Consider the following 23,180-nt stretch of genomic DNA (forward strand, 5'->3'; position numbering starts at 1 on the left):
GCCGCGTAATTATCCCGCGTAATTCTTGTACGCTTTTCCCATAGATTTGAGATACGTTCAATTGTATGCTATCTCGAGAATGCGTACAAGCGTACAAACCGTACAGCTGAGGAGAGCTTCGGCACCGTGGGGACCACTGTTGTCCTCCGTGGTCCTGGTGCTGTTCTCTATAGTTATAGTTTGATCCTTTATGATACCGGTGTGGTCCGTCACGATCCCGGTGTTGTCATTCGCGATCCCGGCGTGGTCCTCCGTGGACCCGATTCCCTTTGATCAAAATATCAGAGGTGAAGAACTGTGGTAAAGACCGCCCGATCCCGCTCGAAATTCCCGCAAAGATGATCGGCATCATTGTCTTCCCCCTCTCCCGTCGACAGACTCCATTTCGGTGCAGTTTTACTCCCTGTACTTCTCGTAAGCGCAACGTACAAGCGTACAAAAGTAGGCCCGTTGATCGCGTTCAAGCGCACAAGCAGAATCTCATGTCTAGTCGATCACCCTTTCGGTTCCTCTCACCCCGGGGGGATTCTCGTAGTCTCGTAGTTTCGAATTCGAAAGCCGCACCGAGCTGACTACAGCGCCATCTAACTATGTGGCAATTTTGCACCGGGAAGACTGAAGAGAGCGGAGTCCCGGGTGCCGGCCGCCGGCAGGCGGCGGAAAGCTTCTTACCTCAGAATAGGAGATAGTCTGCGAAACCCCCCCTGGATTTGTGCCGCTTTTGAAATTCGTGCTCTCGCCTGGCTTGCTGCTCACTGCTCACCCCTCTCCCCACGACGACTCGTCTGCTCAAGCGCTCTCCTCTCTTGTGCTTACTAAACAGAGCAACAATCAACGATTTCGTATATCCCGTCGCAAGCTGGCGGCGAAGCCGGCGGAGTAGATCAGGCCTCCACGTCCGATATTCAGAATGCCGAAGTACTATTGTGATTACTGTGACACATTCCTGACGCATGATTCCCCGTCAGTGCGAAAAACTCACTGCGGCGGGAGGAAGCACAAGGAGAACGTGCGCTTTTACTATCAGAAATGGGTTGAAGACCAAGCTCAGGTGAGATAGCTTTCACTCAGATTCTATTCTTCATCGACTGCATGCTAACCGTCTTCTTCTGGCACGATGCTGTGGATAAGCGCTAAACTCCTCCTATCATGCTCCGCAGAACCTGATAGACCAGACCACAGCGGCTTTCAAACAAGGAAAAATGCCTCCGAGAGGAGCCATGGTTCCCCCTCCTCAGGGAGGTCCTCCTGGATACCCTCAAGGTCCAATGATGATGCCCCCACCGCCGCGCATGGGCATGCCTGGTGTACCACCGATGGGTCCCCCAGGTACTGGACCACCAGGAATGGGACCTCCTGGAATGGGACCTGGGGGCTTGGGACCACCAGGAATGCCACAAGGGATGCCCGGAATGCCCATGCCTCCTATGGGACCGATCAGATTCTTATTTTGATACGAGGCAGGGAGAGAACTGTATGAAAGCTTCTGTGAATAATATTGTAATGATGCCATTCATCCGATTTGTCATTTATCTTAACATCCCGCATTGATCTTTGGAGAGTACAGAGGGGACAGCAGCATGGCATTAGAAACTTCCTCCCAGGATGCTCTCTCCAATCGGTCAGCCGCGAGACTGTTTTGCGTTGCAGCTCTGCTGGCAAGGCATAGTGACCATGACCAGCGAACTCATATCCGAGGAAGCAGCTCAGCCACCCGATGAATGACGCATAGTTCTCGCGGTTCATGAGTAGCATGATCCTCGGAGAAAAAGCGATCACAGCGAGATGTCGCCTCTTTACTCAGTCTGGACTGTTATCCACTGATCCGGTCTCTGTGCGATACCTCTGGGACAGTGGTTCTCAAGGTGGTATACAGAGACTCCTGGGAGTTCATGGCGATTTTCGGCTCTCCATAGCAGCCCATTGGAGAGAGTCCACAGGGTCCTTGGATCTAATGCTTCGAGTCCCTAGAAGCTTTCAGCGGCCCGGAAAACTTTGAGAACAACTGCTCTGAGAGGATATTCCTGAACTCCGAGAGCCACGGTACAATGTACCCAAACAAGGACGGAGGCCTTCGGCTGATAAATGCACGGTCAACAGCTCCTCGTGTGCGAACGCAGAAGATAATTCTTGCTTACTGCATCTCGGGGCTCTCTATTCACGAGAGCCGAACGATTCCCGAAGCGTCCGGGCAGGCTCCGAGCTCGAAGGAGGCCCACAACAAGGACCGGTGCGCGCGGGGTCAAAACCTTGGCTGCTTCCGACAGCGCTGGGTGACAATGTCGCTGAGAGACGCAACGTAGAAACCGGTGTTCTTACGGCCTAACGATTGCAATGTCCGTGGCTCTCGACTCAATCATGTGCGAGCAATCGACCCAGATTTCGTGAACTTGTGGAGGGTTCATACTCCGAGCTGCGGAGTCTGGACCTATCGTCAGTCTGACGAATTCGACGATCCAGTCGGAAATTCCTCAATCATTCGTCAGAGATTGCTGCATCAGGTAATTAGGTGAATATAACGAGGGATTTCATACTGAGGATCTGACGATGCGAGGCTGTGAAAAATACTCTGGAATCTGGAATGTCGACCCTCCATTCTTCGCCCCACTTTTCCTTTCATGGGCCGAAGCGAAGTCAGGAGGCATTCGGCTTTTCGAGGTGCTGCCTGTTACGTTCTCGACCCTTAACCCGACTCGCATCAGACACCCGAGAACCTTTCTTCTGCGAGATTTGTGGGTTGCGGAGAGACCTCTGCGCCTCCCTTTTTTCGAAATTCGCGCTCTCGTCCTCGGACCCTCTCCTCTGGGCTCGAATATGTAAACTCCGTCCACTCTGAAGAATAACAGTTCGAAACATCGGAGCTGACGGAGGAACCGGACCGATCGAAGAGAGTTATTGTTGGGAAGTCATTCGCTCCCGAAGTTCAGGATGCCGAAGTACTACTGTGATTATTGTGACACTTTCTTGACCCATGATTCCCCGTCGGTACGGAAAACTCATTGCGGCGGAAGGAAGCATAAGGAGAACGTGCGGTTCTACTACCAGAAATGGGTTGAGGATCAAGCTCAGGTAAGATGTGTTTCTGGTCGGAAACACGCTTCATTGACCACACTCGAAATCCACTTTGCTATCACCTCGCTATGAGGAAGGCTCACAGTATTCCCTTCTCGCCCAACAGAACCTGATCGACCAGACTACGGCGGCTTTTAAACAAGGAAAAATGCCCCCGAGGGGTGCCATGGTTCCTCCACCCCAAGGAGGTCCTCCGGGATACCCACAGGGCCCGATGATGATGCCCCCGCATCCACGCATGGCGATGCCTGGTGCTCCTCCTATTGGTCCCCCAGGTACTGGACCACCAGGCATGGGACCTCCTGGAATGGGACCCGCGGGCTTAGGACCACTAGGGATGCCACAAGGGCAGTGGCATAACCAGCTTTATTTTCATGTCCAATGAAAATACAAAGCTAACTATATCATGTTTGTGGATATAGACTATATCCACAAAAGTGTAAATAAAAGGTTGTTGCTATTTAATTAACAAAAAGTATATCTGTAGATCTTTCTACAAATATGTAGGTATATATAGTGTAGAGCATCAGGCTCCTCGCTCTCTCAGAGGTGTCGGAGCTCCGCAGCGATAGGCTCGGAATGCTTGAACATGTCCTGAGTCCTCGCAGGCGCAAAAAAAGGATAGAGAGATTTTTCATAAATCCTTCATTTTGAATCGATTCTCGAGAGTTTAGAAGAGTTCCGGGGACGGATGGACCATGATCATTGCATTTTTCATGTCTGACACAGGACCAGAAGCGTTTGCAGGGTTTTTTTTTCGGAGGGGCGCAGACTGAGTTTTCGGGGGGCCGGGGGTCCAAAATGATGAGGCACCCTGTAGTCGAGCATAACGGAATAAATTTTTCTTGGATACGGCTCTGCACAGGACCGATGCGATGCCGCACGATATGAATCGTGATCGACCTCGAGAAGGAGAGTAATGGGCAAAATCTCATTCTAATCGAACGCCCTTGGATGAGGATCTGGATTTGCCCGCGGCGATGCCTCGGCTTCAATTCAAGACGGAGTCGAATCGGTCACTCTGTCAAGAACCCAACGGAGCAGATTCCGGCGAACAAGTTTTCCGATATCGGAACGCGGGATGGCCTCGCAGAACGTTATTCCTCCCTCCAGTTTGTAGATGTCGGGCGCCTTCTCTGCAAAGTATCACATCACGTGAATGAGATCTCTGGAATTATGGGTAGCTCCCATCATGACTGAGACTGCTGATCAACGCCTTAAAACCAGCGCAAAGATCACCGACCCGCCAAGAATTGATGAATAGCATCAGCATCGAGTCCGGAGGAATTCGGTACGATAATGGCATGCAGAGCATTCTGGAGGATAGGGTGCGGGAGGCCCAAGACCGCGACGTCTTTCACGAGTGGGTGTTGAAGAATTTTAGCTTCAACCTCCCCTGGCGATATGGTGGTGAATTTTGTCTTAATGAATTCCTTGAGCCGATCGACGAGAAACACGAATCCCTCATCGTCGACGATGCAGATATCTCCAGTCCGATACCACTTGTCCTGCACCATAGATTTCTGGAATGCATGCACCCGCATCGTTTGCATTTTTCAGAGATGCGACTCCTCTTCCGACGTGACGTCCACGGGCGGTGACAGATGTTTCCATTCTCAACTCGCGGGATCATTTGCTTCTTGGTACCTACCTCGAATGCGTCGGGATCTTTGTAATATCCGATCATCTGATCCGGTAGCTTCACAAGGAGTTCTCCCCTCGATCCTACAGGCAGATCCTCCAGAGTGTTCGGATCAACAATCCGGAATTTTCCGCGAGAGAGAACTTGTCCAATCGCTGAACATTTGTGAAATCCTCTGAACGGATGACTAAACGCTGCGGTAATCTCGGTCTGACCGTACACTTGGCGAAAAATAAGTCGACCTCAGGCATGGGGGGATTCGCTATCAGAGGAATACGCTTTGGATGATAAGGCTGGAATGACAACTGAAGGAGGGGGCGCTCACGATTTCCGAAGCATTCAAGGTCCGGAAGACACTGACGGAGATAAGCGAGAGAATCTTCGGGAAAGACATTCGAAGCCGTCACCAATACTTTTAGCGAACGCAAGGAAACCTTCCCACAGATTTCGCTGCCAGTCTTGAACAAGTTCAGCATTGAAAGGACGATGTAGGGCGTTGTGAAGAATGCCGACACCTGTGGAGGATTCCGATAAGCAAGAGAACTTTGCTCATGTGACAATGAATTCACGATGACTGCTTGACACTCTCCAATCGAATTCTCCGCGGCAGGCGCGCATGAATGAATGAATGATTGTACCTTGTATCGCTCTATCGTGTGCATTATAATCTCGGCGTCATTGCTCTGAGAATGAACGAAATGGAAGCCACGATACGAACAGCTCGCGAAAACATCGAAAAGGCAATAGACATGGTGCAATGCTGAAGTTGATAGTACGACGATATCGCTGTCGAAGGGCATGACATCCGGAGCGCTTTTTGGAGGCGAGGTGGTACTTGAGATCAAGAGAAGTTCATGGATTCAAAATAGAGACCAAAGACTTTCGAGGGAGCTCGATTCGAACATACGACTGCATGAGGACGCCTGCGTTGAGAGTACGGTGCGTGTGCATTGCTGCTTTAGAGCGTCCTGTAGTTCCGCTTGTTCTAGGCATGTACGCCAAGATGTCCGGCTGCACTTCGATTTCAGGAGCATCTTTAGCGTCTAAGACGCAGAGATATCCGAAGGAGAAGACCAGGGACTCGGTGGATGATGTACGATTCTCGCTGTCGTCGTCGAGTACGATTATCCACTGAAGAATCAAAGGAAAAAGATGATACTGTCGCGTCGCGCTGCTTTCCGTGACGGTGATTCAACGTGAAGCTTAACTCACCCATCCGGCTCCTATTCTACTGTATATGTACCTTGATGGAACTCGAGGCTTCCCGAACTTGGAGAGCCACGGAGAGGTTCTGCTTAACACAGACGAAAGCCCTTGGCTCGTACACGGACGTCAGGTCCTGGTATTCGTCTGAGTCGGGATATCAAGGCTCTTGTTATTTCGTGACGCGTCATCCAGCTCCATCGGAATGACCTTCCACGTAATCAGATAGCTCTCGGATTCCGATGGGAAACTCAAAAACCAACCTGCGGAGAAACCGAAATCCAGGCCGCTCCCCACAGCATTGAGTGACCAAATCGCTGAGAGCAATAATGGCGTGCGCACGGTGTTCAGGCAGCAAATCGAGACAATATCGCCGGCCCTCAAACCGACCGCGTGAAGAGAATTCACCAAGATCTTGGAAAGTTTTGCGAGATCTGATCCCGTGTAGCTGAGTCCGGACACGGCGTCAGTCTGAAGAATTGAGGAATTCGATCTGGGGAACTCAATTTCCAAATCGAGGACCTATCCGTCTTGACAGCATCACGAGATCATGAAAAATCCCTATCATCCACCTGTTCCCACGAGGAGGTGTACTCACGAACGTCGTCCTTCCATTCTTAGCCCAAGCGCTCCTGAGGAGAAGGCCGTGGTTGTTGGACGTCAACTCTTCATCGAAATCTCCGAATGGAGACGTGTAGACCGTCATCTTCCTCCGCTGTAGAAATCGCTCAGTCTCGCCCCAGAAGTCGTCGCAGGCAGAGATAGATCCGTGAGAGACTGAGCTCGTTGGCTGGCTGCCCCAGCGATAGAGCCGAGTTTTACAGCCTGACGAGCAAAATGCAGCGATGACTTGTAGCTAATGACTTGAGACTCTCTCTCTATAATGGACTGTTTGTTTTCTTCTGAGCGGCACGCAACCGATGTGCAAGAGCAACCGAAGACGGAGATGCGCGATCCACTGGGCTGAGTGAGCGTGGCAAATCACGGCGGAATGGTTCGATTCATGGGTTTCGGATGACGATGAGCGATACCTTCGGATGAGTCGCAGGTCTTCCTAGAGAATCGAGGACGATTGCCATCAATACGAAGGCTACATGGGAATCTCAAAGATTAGCGAGGAAACGCTGTCGAGTGCCGCGAGTTTCCGAGAGAGTTCCTGAGCTGAGCCAAGTCGACGCGGGTTGCCCAGGAGCTGTGAGTTAGATACCGCTCTTCGCCAAGGGATTACGCCAAGGGATTACGCCAAGGTGTCTATTCGCTTATTTCGTAGACTTGATTGGGACAAGAGAAAAGGGATTGCAAAATGTTCATTGGGCAAGATCTCTTTCGGAGAATCAAGTCGGAGAATATGTACACACAATCGAAACAGACAGAGTTCTTATAGTGCCTTAGTGGTGCGATTCGATTTTGATCCGCATCGCCCCGCAAACAAATCATATCATCCGACGAGCTAATGAGGCAACCTATTAGGGAGGTCGCTGCATCCGTCGATGAGTCAAGAAGCCCGGAAGATTCGGCCTCAGAGTTGTAATGCAGTACTGTCGTCGCTTATCGGAGATGAGACGATAAATACCTACTTTCTTCTCTATCAGAACTCGAATTTTCGAGGACGTAAGAGCGAACCGGCAGTAATTCGGAGATTTAACACGAGCCGTAGTAGCATCTCGCATAATGGTGAGCGAGAGAGGAAATGCAGCCTACTGAAGAATGACCTACAGTCGGCTATTGGTGAGGGGTAAAAACCCAAGGCCGTCACCACGAGCTGGGCAAACACAACGTCCCTTGATGAGAGTGATCGATGCTCCACAAGCGAAACGAGCCCCCTAATTGATAGGAAACCTCGGAATCGAAAGGATTTGCGATCGCATCTGTCACCGTTCCAATTATCCCTCGGATTGGATCGAACTCCGCATGATTATAGAGCGTTTCATCGAGAGAAGCATCATTTTTTCTACTCCTGTTCCCATAACCGATCTCTGACTGGGGTTGACGAGACATTGTGCTACCAGTGCGTAATCCGGGGCCCGAGGTCCGGCCATGGTGCTCCCCAGCATAAAGGTTGGCTTCTCCCTGCATTCGCCCTACACCTGGAGTCAGATCGATGGTCGAGGAAACAAAGCCTACCAAGGATTGACATTCAATCCTTTCATCAACATCACCAAGAGTCTCAACATCAGTCTCGATCTCAGAGAGAAGACAGGCGACCAGTGGGGTGCCAGACTAACCAATGGAACTTACGTCGGGGTTCTGAGAGGTGCCCACGAAGGTAAATTTCGATTGCATACTCTGCATCTGTTCATCTATTTCAGCTCCTTCTCCGGAGCAAGGAGACACCGAAGCAAGACTTTGATGGGACGATGCCTCGGACCGTACTACATTTCCGATCTCAGAAAGCTTTTTTCTCTCGCTGTCCAGGAGAATTCGACATCGCTATGGGCCCCTACTTCCAGAGCAGCATCATAGATTCTGAGCTCGGAGCATCCACTCCCCATGCCTTCTCGAGCTTGTGCTTCCTCAGCGGCTACGGGTCTTTATACACGACCAATTTCGCAAGTTCCCCTTTCGATGCTCCCGTGTGGATCGGAACCGGTCTGTCTGGTCTCATCTTCGTACTCATGTTCTACATCACTCAGGGTGGGAACTCGAGAGAACTCTCCCCATCAGCCGCTTTTTTCCTCATGATCTCATCTTTCCTCCAAGAACCAGTGGATCAGCGCCGTTTCATCAGAGCCTCGGCGCGACTCGCTCTTATTTGTTGGAGCTCCTTCGCCTTCATCCTTCTGCAGTCTTTCTCCGGTATTCTCCGCTCTACGACCGCCGTCAAGACTCCGGTTAAAATCATCGATACATTCGAAGAAATAGCTTCCAGCGATAGACTCGAGATATACGTGACTGAAGGCACGCCGGCGTTGACACGACTCGCTGAGAATCGCGGGGAGCTCGTCGAACGCATAGTGAAGAAGATCATCAGAGACAAAACGATGGTGAGTTTCCAAGAAATCCAAACGAACGAGGTGGTCCAGAAAATTATGAAGACGAAAGCTGTTTTCCTCCAAGAACCGGAAACGATGCTTGCTTACTTTCCGCCTTTCTGTGACAAATTCAATGGATTTTTCCACATGAATGAAGAGGATTATGTGGAAGCTCCGCTCGTTTGGTATTACTCTCCGTACATCGATGCGGACACTAGACGAGCCATTGAATTGAAAGTTAAGTGGACTTTTGAGATGGCAGTTCCCTGGATCCGCGAGAGAGAGCGTGTTCCGACTCCCCCGAAGTGCTTCACGTATGCTATGAGGAAGACACCGATAAGCGAGAGTGAGAGTTTCTCAGTGAAACAGCTACTTCCGTTCTTTCTCATTCTCATCGGGGGCTCTTTCCTCGGATTCATAACCCTAGCCATCGAAACGATGTTATTCGCCCTTGATTTGAAATCGGCGTCCGTGCGCCGCCAGCCGCTTAGATTTATGACCCATGCCTGAGTGGAGATCTCACAATTACTCACGAAGGATGAGGGGTGAGAAGTCCCGTGTCTCTTCTAGCGTGGAGTCATGGTGAGACATTGAGAGTGCGAGTGCCCTCCCTTTCCGGAATAGGTTTGATTATCTCTCAATCATAGCCATCACTACAGGAGTTTATCTCTCCGAAAAATCTTGACCGAACAAGAAGCCTCTCGAGAGCGGCGCTATGGGTATACATATATTCATATACGTCTCTACATGTGGAAGTGTAATAGCGCTAGATCCAAGGCTTAGGACCGGAATCAAATCCGAGTCCGGACAGAGAATTTAGCTCTGAATCATCTAGCCATCAATGATCTAACCTTCCATCTTGATCTTATGGGTAGATGACACACGATAAATCAATTTGATGGACCCTATATGAATAAAGAGCCTTCTATTTGATTAGATCGCAGCTGTTTTATTGAGACGCTCAGCCCATGCGGGAAAGGCTCCTGTTTCGAATATGGGGTCTGAGCAGAAGAAAATTGCGAAGCCGAAACCGATGATGGTGCACAGTTTCACCAATATCCCGGGCACAAAGAGGTCCTTGATTTCTAGGCGAGTGTGTTCGTAGATAATGGTATTCGCGGGCGTTCCGACCGGGAGCAAGAAGCAGAAATTGCTGGCGATAGTTGGAGTGATCATGTACAGAAGGGGATTCACGCCGGAGCTTTCGGCGAATTTCGCGAAGATCGGTACGAGCACCGATACGACTCCCGCGTTGGCCAGTACCTCGGAGAGGAACGATGCAAACACGGAGAAGATAAAGGCGACGATTTTCGGATTCAGCGATGACAACACCATCAGATGTGAGCTTATCCAATCCGAAAGACCGCTCTGAGCGGCAGCCTCAGCCAACGCGAAGTTGCAGCCTATCAGTAGGATAACCGTCCACGAGAGTCGAGCTTGGATCGCATCCCAGCCCAAGATCGGGGGTCCTCCAAGCTCCGTGGGAACCCGTGGGAGCACAAGGAGGAGGAGCACGACGGCCACGGCTACCGTCGAGTCTTTGGGACGGTATTCGAAGAAAGTTGCCCAGCCTCGCATGAAGGTCGGATCCCGTAGCAGCCAGAAGATCACGAGCACGACGAATAATGACAAGACCGCACTCTCGGCAAAGGACATTTTCCCGAGAGCTCTGTACTGGAGCTCGATAACGTTGCCCGCTCTCGTGGGGAGTTTGGGACGCGCGCAGAAAAATACTGCCCAGACAGCGAGGTAGCTGAGCGACAAACTGATGACGGTGATCGGCAGGGCGTACATCATCCAGGAGACGTAGTCGACCGGCGTCCGCGCTCCGGGGTAGAGGAAGTCCAAGATCGAGGTAAAAACGAGATTCGAAGCTGCGCTCGTTATCGTGGTAGTGGCTCCGATGTTTGCTCCGAACATCACGCTTAGGAACAGGCAGAGTCTCACACGTTTCGTTTGCATCGAAGTCGTCTCGTTCAGAGACTTGTTCCCGATCAGGGATTCCGACTCGGCCTCGGGCATTTTTCGAATCTCCGTGCAGGAATCCTCCCGGAGAATATCACCGAACAGCTCGTCGCAGATACGATCCACCACCGGAACCATCATGGCCGTTATCGCTACGTTGTTCACCCAAATCGAGAGGAAACAGGCGACAGCCATCACCCCCATGCACAGCGATTCGGGTTTCGTTCCGAAAACCATGAGACCCGAGAGCGCGAGCCTGCGATGCAGATTGCACTCGACGATCGAGATTGCGATGATGAGTGTGGCTACAAACATCATGTTGGCTTCTTGCATGTAACATGACGCTGTTTTATCCGCCGAAAGCACGGTCAGGGTCGGAAGGAGAACGACCGGGAGTAGGGAACATCCTCCAAGGGGAATAGGCTCGAAAATCCAGAACAGGGCTGTTAGAGCTAGAACGTATGCACACCTGATCTTCCGATCTTCGAAGCCGAATAACAGAACTGGCAACAGAAGGAGAGGTAGCAGACCAAAGCAAATTCGTCGAAGGAGCGACATTCTCCAGCGGTCTGATAGGAGTGCCGTCTTTGATATGTCTTTGGTGGCAATCTGGTAGCCTTTATGAGGGTTCTTGAGAGAAAACCGTAAAAGGTAGATCAAGGTCCTGATTCGAAATTCGAGCTACCGCGCGAGAAAAGCCTCACAAGCTCGATCATTAGAGGATTCCTTCTGGGCCCTTCCTGTTCACAGGACTCCAACGTCACCTCGCTCTGAGATTCCGCATTGTATATGAGGAAAGGAGACAAGATCCAGTGCTGCATGACATCGAGGTCTCGGATGGATATCCTCGTTATTCAGATGCATTCGAACATTCGAGAGGTCTAACTCTGGATAAGCTAGACTTCTAGCTCCGACCCCTAATCCTACGTACCGAACTCGACGGACCAAGAGGAATCTATACCCCCGTCAGCGGACATCGCGCCTCCCGGTAAGCGCCGCTGCGGCTGATCGAACAAACCGGCCTCGAACGAGCGCATGAGAAGTGCTACGGGGGATGCACCTCTTAGAGGCGCCAGATACGGTTGTGCACGTACGGGAAGGGGCGGGACAGTATCCCCGAATTGGGCTGAAACCTCAAGGAGGTCCCCGGACAATGCGGAATGTGTGCGTTGAACCAATCCAACAGGCCCGGCGGAAGGGTCATTTCACATTCACACCGAATGAGAGAATCCTCGCCGCGGGAGTTCTCGCGGAGCCCCTCCGAAGCTTCTGTGTGGGGAACCGGGGTCGATAGGATCACCGAACTCCGCAAGAGTGAGACCTGGAAGGCAAGGGCGGAAGGAATGCTAAGGAGCAGAAGAATTATCGCTGAGGTTGTCCGAGTCGGCCACCTTTTCGGAACTGCGGAGAAGACCCGTCTCCTAGCCGGAGGCTGGTGGATTCCTTGCGAAGCGGAAGACAGAGGATACCAGAACACTGAATCAAAAGCTCAGCATTAGGAAACTGTGAACCAGACATCTCTTAAGACGAAGCTCGTCCTCCGGGACCCTCATCAAGCTTACTGGGTCTATACCATGTCAATGAAGACGGCGGACACGATGCTGATTAGAGCGTACCCTTGCATCTTCGAACCCCTGGGAGGTACCCAGATATCAGAGGACGCTATAAAATGCGCGTCCAACCCCTTCAGGGGGAGTAGGACCAGCTAGCAGGGAGGGAAGAATCAGAGGGTGCCGCCTCCTTGGTAGACACCTTTGTGAAAACTCGCGCTCGACGGATGGCGGTAGTGATATGAGATCAAAGCAATTGTGAGCACTAGTCACTCATGAAATGCAGCCGACGTTGTCTCTCAAATCGATAATTCATACGATAACTCTATAGTAGCAGGATGGGACAAGAAGGGCATGAAGTCTAGAATGAGTCGCTCTCGAAGTGGAGATGAAAACAATCCGAGGACTCGTTTTGACACGAGACTGCCCTCGAGCTACGAGAAAAGTAGTCTGTGTTTCCCCGAATAATCCTTGGGTACAGATTAGCTGAATAAGCGCGAGAGCTCGCAAAGCCCATAACGCTCCCAGAGGCATGATGCATCGCGAGAACTAGTTTTTCCCGGCTTAGAGATTCCATCGGAGCAGGTGAATTTGTCATCATCAGCGACCGAGTCATACAGTATGATTCCCGTCGCGTCGGTCCTCCTCTGCTTTTGGCATTCTCAGTTGAGCTCCCGCTTCCAGGAATCGATAGAATTTTCCCATTGAGTCCCGTTATAGCAGACATCGCCCGATTAAGGTCTCGAGTCGTGTTTTTGGGGGAGAAGGATAAGGAGGGAGCGCTACTTCCCCATCATTCTCGTAAGTCTTCCTTGACCGTCGGGAGAGAATATTAGGTTTATTGATTGGCTGCTTGGGGATCGAGATCAGGATTAGGGAAATGATGCTCCTGATTGGACGAATAGACCGCTCGATTAGGCGACAGAATCAAAGGGGTCATACTTACATGATACTGCGTGATGTTTTCCTCTTTTTCACTCTCTGCGGTGCGGAATGAGTGATGATATCGTTTCGTCTGATTGATCAAAGGAGTCATGGCGTCGAGCTTCTTCCAAGCAATTCGTGTTTTCATCTACAGTATGACCTCTCCACAACGAACCTATGACCTCTTCGCTGTAAGGTACACAATTTTATCCAATAGGTACAGCGAAATCTCGTAATACGGAGCCTCGCGGAACCTAGAGAATATGGTCGTTGCAAGTTCGCTGTGAGGAATGTTTTCCAACTTTGACTCAATGGCAAGCCCGCCAAGTGAAGGGGGAAAGTGTTCAGTATACTGGAAACTCGTCGATGCGGTGGTGATCGTTATAACGAGATGTCGCTGTATATCGGTCGATTCACCGTGGACCTGGTCGCCGAACAAGTCCGGTACATAGAACACACGTTCTAAGGTCGATAAGGTGTGTGGTCGGTGGGAACCAGAACGAAAGAACAAAGGGCTACAGTGTCCGGAGGTAAGGCGTTTTGGGCGATTCGGTGCCTGAGCCAGGATTTCATTTGAGGGGGTTGATTTCTGATGCTTCGGGCGCTGCTCCCTGGATTGGGAGCGACATTTCGATGGTCTCCGATGCGACGCGTCACATCTCCAACTAGTCTGCCAAGCCGATTCTCAACATTGGAGGGCTCTCCCCTATTCATGAAAGACCTGATTCCAGTCCGCATAGACAAGGAGTTCAGCCTCTTCGAAACCTTCATTCCATGCCGAATGTACTCAGCTCCCGCTGGCGCTCGAGCTAAAGCTTCTCGAGAAAATGACGCGGAACGACCGCTAATGATGCGCTGACGGAGTTGCATCTGAAGATCGAAGGAGACCGAAGGCTTCGACGCGATTCAAGGATTCTACATATTAAATATCCGGAATGCCGAAGTCGCACTGATTCCAAGTGCTTACTTCTTCAAATCATCAATGATCGCTTCCCGCGTTGCCGGGCCTCCTGTTTCGTCTTCATCCGTAGCTTGGAGGTTGAGGAAAAATTTCTCCAAGACCCATCCGATCCACTCTAGTTCGGATCGCCACATGATCGATGTTCACAGAGGATTCAGCTCGCGAGTCGGTCAAATCACATCTCCGCCCAAGACGGGTCATGAGTTCTCCATCCGAAAACAAGGATCGGGCCGAACTCATCCTGACTCCCATAACACGAAATCTGCTGACTTGCCCCAATTGTACGTAAACTAGAATCGCCTGCATTTAAACATTACGCATGTCTGTGACGTAGGGTAATGACGTCGCCGAGCCGTATGTACATAAAAAGGTATATTTTTAACCTCGCCATCTAGATGGTGAGATCCCGTCATTTTTCGTTCGTCGCCAGAGATTCACCAGAGAGAGCTTTGCAGGCTGTGCTGTGAAAATTCCACCGGGAAGTATCATTCGAGTTTGCATCGTTTCGTGAAAAGCGGAGGATTTTCTCTAGAGCCGGCCCAGCCGCCGTTCCAGGACTGGCTTATCGAAACTAGCCTTTCCCTCTCACAATTTCAGGAACCTAGAAGTCATCGCCGCTCGTGACTTTTACGGCTCTTTTCGGCCGCTAATACCTGTGTTGTCGACAAGCATTGTGGAGTCCGCGACTTGCGAAGTTCGCTCAGTTCACCGACCAGCGTTCGTATTGTCGGCGCGCGAGACTGTATTCCAATTGAATCTTCCGGCCTTCCGACGGTACTCCGGTAAGTCAGTGTTCCTTCCAGGCCTGCGAAAGCTTCACTTGAGGCTCCCTGACGAATGCTGCGCGGTCCAGATCGATCTAGAGCTGTTCCTGGGCTGAGGGCCGCTGGGCAATTTTCTGAACTTCATGCGACAACTGGTCAAAACACTCGTCGCGCTTCTGTCCCGAAAGAATGGATTAGGTGCGCACGTGTAAACTTCGCTGTTGTTCCTCCCGCGTCCAAAGCACAAAGCAAGGTCGACGCTTACGTAAAGCGTCGCCACTGGCTGAGTAGACGTCTGCGCTGGCCGCGGTCGTCGGAGAAGTTTCCTTAAACTTCAGACGACACTTCGACTGTGAGATCTTCTCCCGAGCAGACGTTGGTGTTCTCAGAAAATTATACTCCTCGTCGTCATACTGATTACGACTCTCAAGCGACTCGGTCTCCATCTGCGAAACGCTTCACCATTTCATGATCTATGACTCGAGTTCCCTCTCTTCCACTCGTTTTCGGTGACAGAACATTAACCGCTTCCCGTGTTAGGAATGGGAGGATCACGGACTCTCAAACATAATCTGCCTGTTGTTCGGGTAGCATCGTTTACTCATCAGAACTCTGACCAGACTTCCGAGCGCCGTTTCGGCCGTTTCCGAGAGTTAGGCTGTTCCTCCGTCAAAACCCTATAGTATTTTGTCTCTGGAATTACTTCCTCCTTCGTGGATGACAAAAGATGTTTGTCGATTTAATTGGAGAGAAATACGGGGACAGTGTCTGACTGACGTCATCGCGAAGACAGAGATCTTGGAACGCGTCTTTCAGCGCTGCGCGTTTTGGCATCACGACTGCACGATTTGCGAAACTTCTGCGAATCCTGACGAGTTTATCTGTGGCGCATTTGTATATTTCCTCGTACAAAGCGAAGGCGCTCGCTTATCACATCGTGGTGTTGTTGACACTTGACCTCTGGTCGGTAGCACCGTACGTTTTATACGTCCGCCGTTACCGTTCGGGTTTCAATTCGCTCATTCATTCATTCATTCATTCTCGCTACTGCGCCGCGCGATCGTGGCACTCGAATCGTTGAAATCGGAAGTGCCATTCGACTCAGGCTCTCGACAAGATAGAGTTCCGTCGTTGTGTTCAGGAGAATGGGAGGACGAAGAAGCGATTTGGAATGATCCGACTAGGATCGGCTTGCCACTTCGACGCACTTGCACCGGTTTCGCTGGGGCTGAATCAATCTTGAATGCCTGATTCAGAAGTCTCATTGACGTCCGAAGTAACGGATCAGTCACTCCCATCTCATTAGTGAAGCATCACTGCAAAAGCGAGCAGAAATCCGAGCTGTAGTTCGAGATGGGCACGACAGTATTCCACCGCGTTCCGCTTAGGGAAAAGGCGAGAAAGAATCGGAGTTCCTCAAGTCGATGATCAAGGTCGAGCCCAAATTGGAAATTTTATTTGTTTTGTCCTGCTCCTGTCATATTCGGTCGCCTGCGACCGAGAGTGAGTTTGTGCACTTGTCACGCGGAGCTCTGCACTACGCGGCCTTTGATTGGTGTGACACTACTGATGATGGCTTTGTCGGATGCGTGCAGCAATACGATTCGTCGAGCAGCAGGAACAAAAAAAAATTGATTGGCTCTGTTTAAATATTTAGCTGCGTCCGAATGTCCAATGAATGTCTCTAGGAGCTGAAGGTCGACGTCGCTCACTCTTTACGAACTGTCACGTCGATTGTTACTTTCTGAGATTGTCACATCGATTGACGCGGAATTGAAGAGGGGAAAAGAGAGGGAGGGATCAACAATTCGTCTCTTAGCTTATTCGGTTGCATCCGAAGCCTACGAGAAAAGATGTGCCGCGATCCAACTTCATTGCACGATCAATGTTTTGCGCGAACGTTCCTCAAGTCTACGTAGAACGATCGATTCACGGGTTCTTAGCCCATACACGGCTTTGATCCGGGAGCAAGAAGGCTTTGTCGTATCAGGTGGAACTTCGGGGAAGTCATTTCGTTGTCTGGAGGAAGCTCAGCAAGAATCACAAAAGATCTTTACTGAGTGACATATTCACGTACTGACCGTTGATCGTTCTATTGGTCAGACTTCCTCTGCGGCTTCGACGAGAAAAAAACTGTATTTAACTTTCTACTACTCGGACGCTCGGTGCTCCAATGGCGAACAGAATTTGTTTTCCCCGTGAAGTCCCAGGAAGCGAAGAGGATGTTGGAACGTCACCTTGATCAGTCGACAGAAAGCACATAACGCTGGATGACGACTGAACCTCCGCGACACTTTCGAAACAACGGCTGCCTACTCGTAGGTCGAGATCTCGGCCGAGTCTGAGCTTCGCAGCCGCTTCTGTTGGCAAGGATTTCAGTCCAACGAATCGATTCGCTTGGCTTGAATCCGACAGTGAAGAGACGGGATTCATGATCCATTGATTGGGTCATATCGAAGTCCGAGAACCACTAGTACGTAACATAATCAAGAGAGGCCCTCGAGACACCTGCATGCATCTCGCTGGACCCTCACTCGCTCATCGAGCGACAAGCTCGAGCGACCAAACCGAACGGAATCTGGGAACCCCATCGGGAAAAAAAAGGACCCGTCACAGTGAGGGCATCGTAGTGCCGACTCCACCAGGCTGATCCCGTGTATTTCTTCGCATCGGACGACCTAGTTTCGCTTGAGTTCGGGATGAAACGAAGCTTCAGTTTACGGCTTGCGCGATGCAAACGTCTCCGAACTGCGGCATTTGAGGCTCTCGTGGCGTTTTTTCCGCTTCTCCCCCCTCTTCCCGTCGAAAGCTGGGTCTCGCAGTCCGGAGCGAGTTGAAAGTGAAGAAGTCGGAAGCGATTTGCCCTGTTGACTTGCGTGCACCCAATATTCCAGTGGGCGCCCACTTGCGGGATCTCATTGTCCCCTCTTTGCTTGGTTGCCAGAGGGCGAAAACTGGGTGCGGTTGTGATGCGCCTGCAACTGAAAGTTGTTGGTGTCGTCGTCGCCGACGGAGACGTAGTTTTCTTCTTCAGAACGGAATGAATAGACGCTCCCCATGAAAAGTAACTTAAGCCGAGCGCGTCGTCGGCTGCTGAATGAGAGCATTAATGGGAGCGGTGGCAGACTCCCATGGATGAAGACAGTCGAAAGAGACTAACTCCTTCATGCCTGGGAGATGGAATCATTCGAGAAGAACAGTCTTCCGACAAGAGATTTTCGTCGTAGTCGAAATTCCGTTCGTCGCTGCCTTTCGGTGGTACATCTCAGGCTAAGCCAGAGCGTCGCGTCGGTCCACTCGAACCTTCATCGAGCCCAGACTCTAACAATGTTTTAACGCGAAAAGGTTCCCGGGATCGTATACGGATCCCCGACCCGTTTGGGGAGCATCACCTCGCGAGCATTCATGAACAGTTCTCGAAGGTTTCTCTTCTCCGCTCAATATATGCGGGAGAATGAACGACCCAACAAGTCCGTGTCCGTTCCCGAAAAGCGCGGGGGGGGGGGGCGGGGGAGAACTTCGCCGCAGAAATCCCCAAGCCCCAAATCTAGACGGCCACTCCACCATGAGTCGATGCATGCGAAGGCTCCGACCTATCTTCCCTCAAGACAAAGCGCATCCACCTTCCGTTCTTTCATCTGCGGTGCGGATCGAAAGACTCACATCGAGAGTCTGCGGGTCGGAATTGCGATCGTACGATCTCAACCATAGGGATGTGGAATTCAGCGCATCGTTCCAGTTTTCATTCCGTTTTTCTCATCGTCTACTAATCGCGGGAAACCGCCAACGTGACCCCCCGTTGGAAGGTTTTCCCCCCTCGATTCCGAGGATCATCCTGCACCGAAATGCCGGGCAGGTTCTCCCAGTCACATGCTGCGGAGAGATCAGACGCAGACGTCTGACTGCTATTACGAGTGTTTGAATTTTTCCTTCGAGCGATCGATCTGTTCGCGCCGCGACCGATCGCTCTCAGACTGCAGAAAAATTGGGCTCCGGTTCGAAGAGCAGAAGTTGTCGGTAAACGCTCACGGTATCCGAAACCCTTTATTCATTTGGTCTTCAACAGACATACTCTCGCCCCTTTTTCATGCGTATGTCCATCCGTCGTCGGTGTCTCGGTGGCTGTTTCGGTGCTGCTCGACTGTCTGTCTGCCTGCCCGGCTGGCTGCCTCGGCTTCATCATCCTTTCCCTTCCTTCGCGTCTGCCGCGCGACTTCGGAGCTGACGGCGGACCGACGGGTACCCCACAAGCATTCTCTGACCAGTGCGCCTTCTGTGAGCTCGCTCGCGATCGCTCACTTGCTCTTTAGCTTGCTTTCGTTGCTGACGACGCGACGTGCCGTGAGTGAACAGTGGATGTCTACAGATCAACGGAATCGGAACATTTTGTTATTTACATCGAGCATCTGTAAACAGTGATAAAACTCTCGCAAATCGTGAGCCGTCCCAAACTCTGAGAGTTCTGACCACCTTGTTCCGGTAAATACTCCACACTCGTGTCAATAACGTAGGCTCCGCGCGATTTATCCACCGATTGGGTACACACTCAATTCTCGATCTAAAAGCTTAATTTCGGATTCTGATAACAACCTCTCTCGGAGCTCAAAACTCTCTCTTGAAGTTCCGGACACCGAGGATCGATCGAGTAGACAGATTTCACTTTGACCTGAGTTTTTTTCGAATCTACTTCGATTTCCAAGATTTCCCCATTCGTTCTCCCGATCAACCTGTCTTCTCTTCCATGTCGGTGAGGGTGGTTCCCCCGATTGTCAATCGCTTACGGTTTGTTGTAGCCGTTTTTCTGGGATGGAGTGTCGCTCGGGCCATCAGTCCGATTGACGGATTCCCAAGAATCATCCCGACAGGTGTTCCTCTTTCACGTGTCAGAAACTCTCTGACCTAGCTCGAGAGGAAAGTTCTAATCATTCAATCTTCAAAGATATCAGTAATCAAGCACGAACAGCACATTTTATATTTTGAACACAGTAGACGAGTCTGCGGGGCTTTTATCCCTGACAAAACTTTCTCGGTAACAAGATTTACGTAGCCTGCTATCAAGTCTCCCATTGTTGTGGGGTTTCCTCCTATTCCACTTGTAATGACAACGACTTCGGCCAGTTTTCAAGAAACTTTCCTTAAGGCCCAAGGCCGTCTGACCACGTGAGGAGTTTTCCATTGTTTTCTCTCGCGACGTAACTGCTCCAGTATTCTACAGACATCCACGGAGAGCTTTATTTAATCTTAATCTGGCTCGTCGACGTCGAGAGGTGACCACGGTCGACGGCAAACGCTCTCAATTATATTTTATGGACTGGATTCGCTTTCCGATCCGAGGATGTGAGAACTGATTCGCGATCTGAGGGAGACCGTGCGACTTGACGGGCTCGAATTCTTTCCGCTCACTCGGTCAGATCCTCGCGACGAGTGCGTCAGAATCCGATAAAGGCTTGCATTCAAGGATGCGATGGCAGAGGCGCAGGGAGAAGAGGCAGGCGGTCGAGGCTCCGAGTATCTTTGTTCCGAGAGTCGGTGCGCCGTCAGAGAGTTTCCGTCAAAAAAAATCAGTGCATGGCAGGTGGCAGTAAGATATGCTTCGTCGTCGTCGTCGACGTCGTCGTCATGATCGGGCAACGAGCGAGAAGAGGAGAACGCGCAGTCTCAACTCAACCCTTGTCGGCCGAGCGTCGGCAGAGCGGAATAGAAGCTACAGAAAAGTACCATAAACTAGATAGGGATCTAATTTACGAGGCTGCTTTCTTTGTTGGAGTTGTCAACGGCCGGGACCGGGCTTACGGCGGCAATGATACGCGTTGATGTCGATAGCTGACTCGGCTACCTTATCGATACCTTATTCTAGACGACAGTTTGCATGCGTCGCGGAGCTCCCTGTTACCGTTTCAAGATCAAACGTCAGTATTTTCTGCGTGTCGATTCTTGAAAATATCCGTTGCCCCTCCAGCTCGTGACCGATGGACGTACGATCCGTGATTGTATTTGCGGCGAAAGTGGCAGATGACGGAGAAAGTGAGAAGGTAACAAGCTGGGGAAAAGCTTTCCTCTCCGTATGACATAATGTCAATAACTCTGTACAGTGGACAGAGTTAGCAAGGTGTGAACTACTTGATCGTGGCTCGGAAGCCTCGTCGTGATCCACGATTACTCAACGGGGTTCCTATTGATCATCGCCAGTACCCAACCGCAGCAGCGGCTGCGCGAGCGGCCGAGGTACGGTCTACGTGAACGTCGACGTCGTCGTCATCGACGGCCGAGCGAGCGAACCAGCCAGCGGCCGGCCGGCCAGCCAACCAAGCGAAGGAACGCCTGGCTGTCTGCCTGACTCGCTGGCTCGTTCGCTGCCTCTACGTCAGGATAGCTGCTCGGCTTTTCGGCGACCGGGAGAAGCGACCAGAGTCATCCAAACTCGGCGGCAGAAGCTCCGCGGCTGCTGAGATACGCCTTCGACAGGAATCTTGGCCTCTTGTGTTGGCTTTGCAAACGAAAATTCAGGCGATCTACATCACGATCGTCAGACGCTTTTTCTGGCGTACGAGTTGCTTACGGGAACGCTAGGAGCTGTCCGACCGTACTTCGGATCACGGAGAGCTCACGATTGCTTCTCGCGCTCGGATGGAAATTTTTCCCGCGAGTATCTCCCCCGTTTCGGCTTCCCTGAATGTCGAATATCCCCGCCAAGGGGGAGGGGGGGGAACCGGAAAATCGGCCCGAGCCGGAGAGACCGGAATTCAACTCCGGGGTACCAATGCCAGAACCTGTTTCGAAATCGCTCAAGCGGGGTTCGGGCGCCGGTCACGATTAACCTGTCGGATTCCGATGTAGGCGGTAGGAGGCTGTTTAGAGCGATGCCGGGAGAAGTTGAGGCGCGCCATTTATGTCGCTATTTGCGTCTGGACCAACAGCTGCACGACCCATGTACGGTTCGACCAGCCGTGGGAACTAGAGACCGCGGTTCGGAACGGTCTGGCGGTAGCGGCGGGCCTACCCGCCACAACGGAAGCACTCAACGCTGGCCGAATCAAAGCCTGACCAACCGACCGCAAGGCTTCGCGAGTGAATAGATGAATTGTCATGATGAGCGGATGAATACGTTTTTCTCGAATCGGAGATCTCTCCCTGGGCGCCGACAATTCAACGGTTGGCGTCTGCCGTGACGGCCGAACTTCGTGAAGTAACTGAACCGAAACCTAAAAACCCGTTAGGTCTGCGGCAGACAGGGAGCTCTAGCGGTATCGCACAATGGGCTCTCTCGGTTGCGCTTCACCGCATTTGCAGCGGCTCGATGCGGAGAATCACACCGGCAGCGTTAAAAATTCCTCTGTTCAATAATTATAAATGGCTCCCGATCCCCCGATTCGCGTCCTGCTCTTCGGTACTAATGAATTCGAAACCTGGTGCAGCGATTGTGAACATTCCTGCGAAATAGCCATTCACCTATCGGTAGCCAGAATGGATAATCACGCTTGAGCTCAGACATGAAGTTAACCTGTCTGATCGGAGCGGTCTTCGTTCGATTACGTAACTGTTTCGGAGGACTCGTCCGGACTGGCTTTCCCTTTTTCGGCTCGGTATCCATGTGAAGATCCGAGCCAGAGGTCCTCCTCAGTGGCTCAACCTTCGGACGAGAACCAGTGAAACATCCGTTAAAGACAATGATGACGAAGTTTTCGGCGATCGGGAGAACGGCGACCGACGTCGATCATTTGAGAATAGGTCGGTCGTCGAGAGGCCAGAGCGTTCCTAGAAACTATGCTGGCTACTAGGGCAGCGATCATGGATCATTGATTAGATTGTTCGGTGTCCAAGAACCACTATTACGCGGCGTGAAAGCGAGAGGCCCCGATGGGGTGCATCGGCGAGCTATCGGACCGACCGACAACCAAGCAGTCACTGAACGAGCGAGCGAGCGAGCGAGTGCGTCAGGTAGGTAGGCAGCCAGGCACCTGCATATCGGTCCGAGCGAGCAATGGAACAGGCTCTAGCACCAACCAAAATGATTCAGGCAGCGAGCAAGCCTGTTATTGATGACCCTGACGTTTGGTTGTCCGATCGACCGTCCGCCCGCCCGCTCGCTCGCTTGGCCTAACTGACTGTTTGCCTGCCCGTTTGACA

At 51.5% G+C, this 23,180-nt stretch overlaps 4 protein-coding genes across 4 annotated transcripts; 2 read left to right on the forward strand and 2 right to left on the reverse strand.

The window, feature by feature from the left end:
- Nucleotides 1-829: 829 nt before the first annotated feature.
- LOC100897327 (U1 small nuclear ribonucleoprotein C) lies at nt 830-1,509 on the forward strand. Its single transcript, XM_003738746.2, has 2 exons — nt 830-1,051; nt 1,161-1,509. The coding sequence occupies exons 1-2, from the start codon at nt 911-913 to the stop codon at nt 1,452-1,454; spliced, it is 435 nt and encodes a 144-aa protein (XP_003738794.1). The 5' UTR covers nt 830-910; the 3' UTR covers nt 1,455-1,509.
- Nucleotides 1,510-2,829: 1,320 nt separating this feature from the next.
- Nucleotides 2,830-3,457, forward strand: LOC100902764 (U1 small nuclear ribonucleoprotein C). Its single transcript, XM_003738780.1, has 2 exons — nt 2,830-3,069; nt 3,179-3,457. The coding sequence occupies exons 1-2, from the start codon at nt 2,929-2,931 to the stop codon at nt 3,455-3,457; spliced, it is 420 nt and encodes a 139-aa protein (XP_003738828.1). The 5' UTR covers nt 2,830-2,928.
- A 343-nt stretch (nt 3,458-3,800) lies between these two features.
- Nucleotides 3,801-6,698, reverse strand: LOC100902914 (4-coumarate--CoA ligase-like 6). The gene is made up of 9 exons (XM_003738781.3): nt 6,516-6,698; nt 6,181-6,388; nt 5,958-6,064; nt 5,622-5,845; nt 5,353-5,527; nt 5,040-5,229; nt 4,724-4,935; nt 4,316-4,595; nt 3,801-4,208 (listed from the first exon to the last, which is right to left on the reverse strand). Exons 1-9 carry the CDS (start codon nt 6,621-6,623, stop codon nt 4,069-4,071), a joined length of 1,644 nt encoding a protein of 547 aa, XP_003738829.1. The 5' UTR covers nt 6,624-6,698; the 3' UTR covers nt 3,801-4,068.
- A 3,124-nt stretch (nt 6,699-9,822) lies between these two features.
- Nucleotides 9,823-11,376, reverse strand: LOC100903058 (solute carrier family 13 member 5-like). The gene has a single exon (XM_018641817.1). It carries the CDS (start codon nt 11,185-11,187, stop codon nt 9,823-9,825), a length of 1,365 nt encoding a protein of 454 aa, XP_018497333.1. The 5' UTR covers nt 11,188-11,376.
- Between the last annotated feature and the right edge of the window lie 11,804 nt (nt 11,377-23,180).

Source organism: Galendromus occidentalis, unplaced genomic scaffold (genome assembly GCF_000255335.2).
Source record: "Galendromus occidentalis unplaced genomic scaffold, Mocc_1.1 scf7180000076319, whole genome shotgun sequence".
Classification (NCBI taxonomy): domain Eukaryota; kingdom Metazoa; phylum Arthropoda; class Arachnida; order Mesostigmata; family Phytoseiidae; genus Galendromus; species Galendromus occidentalis.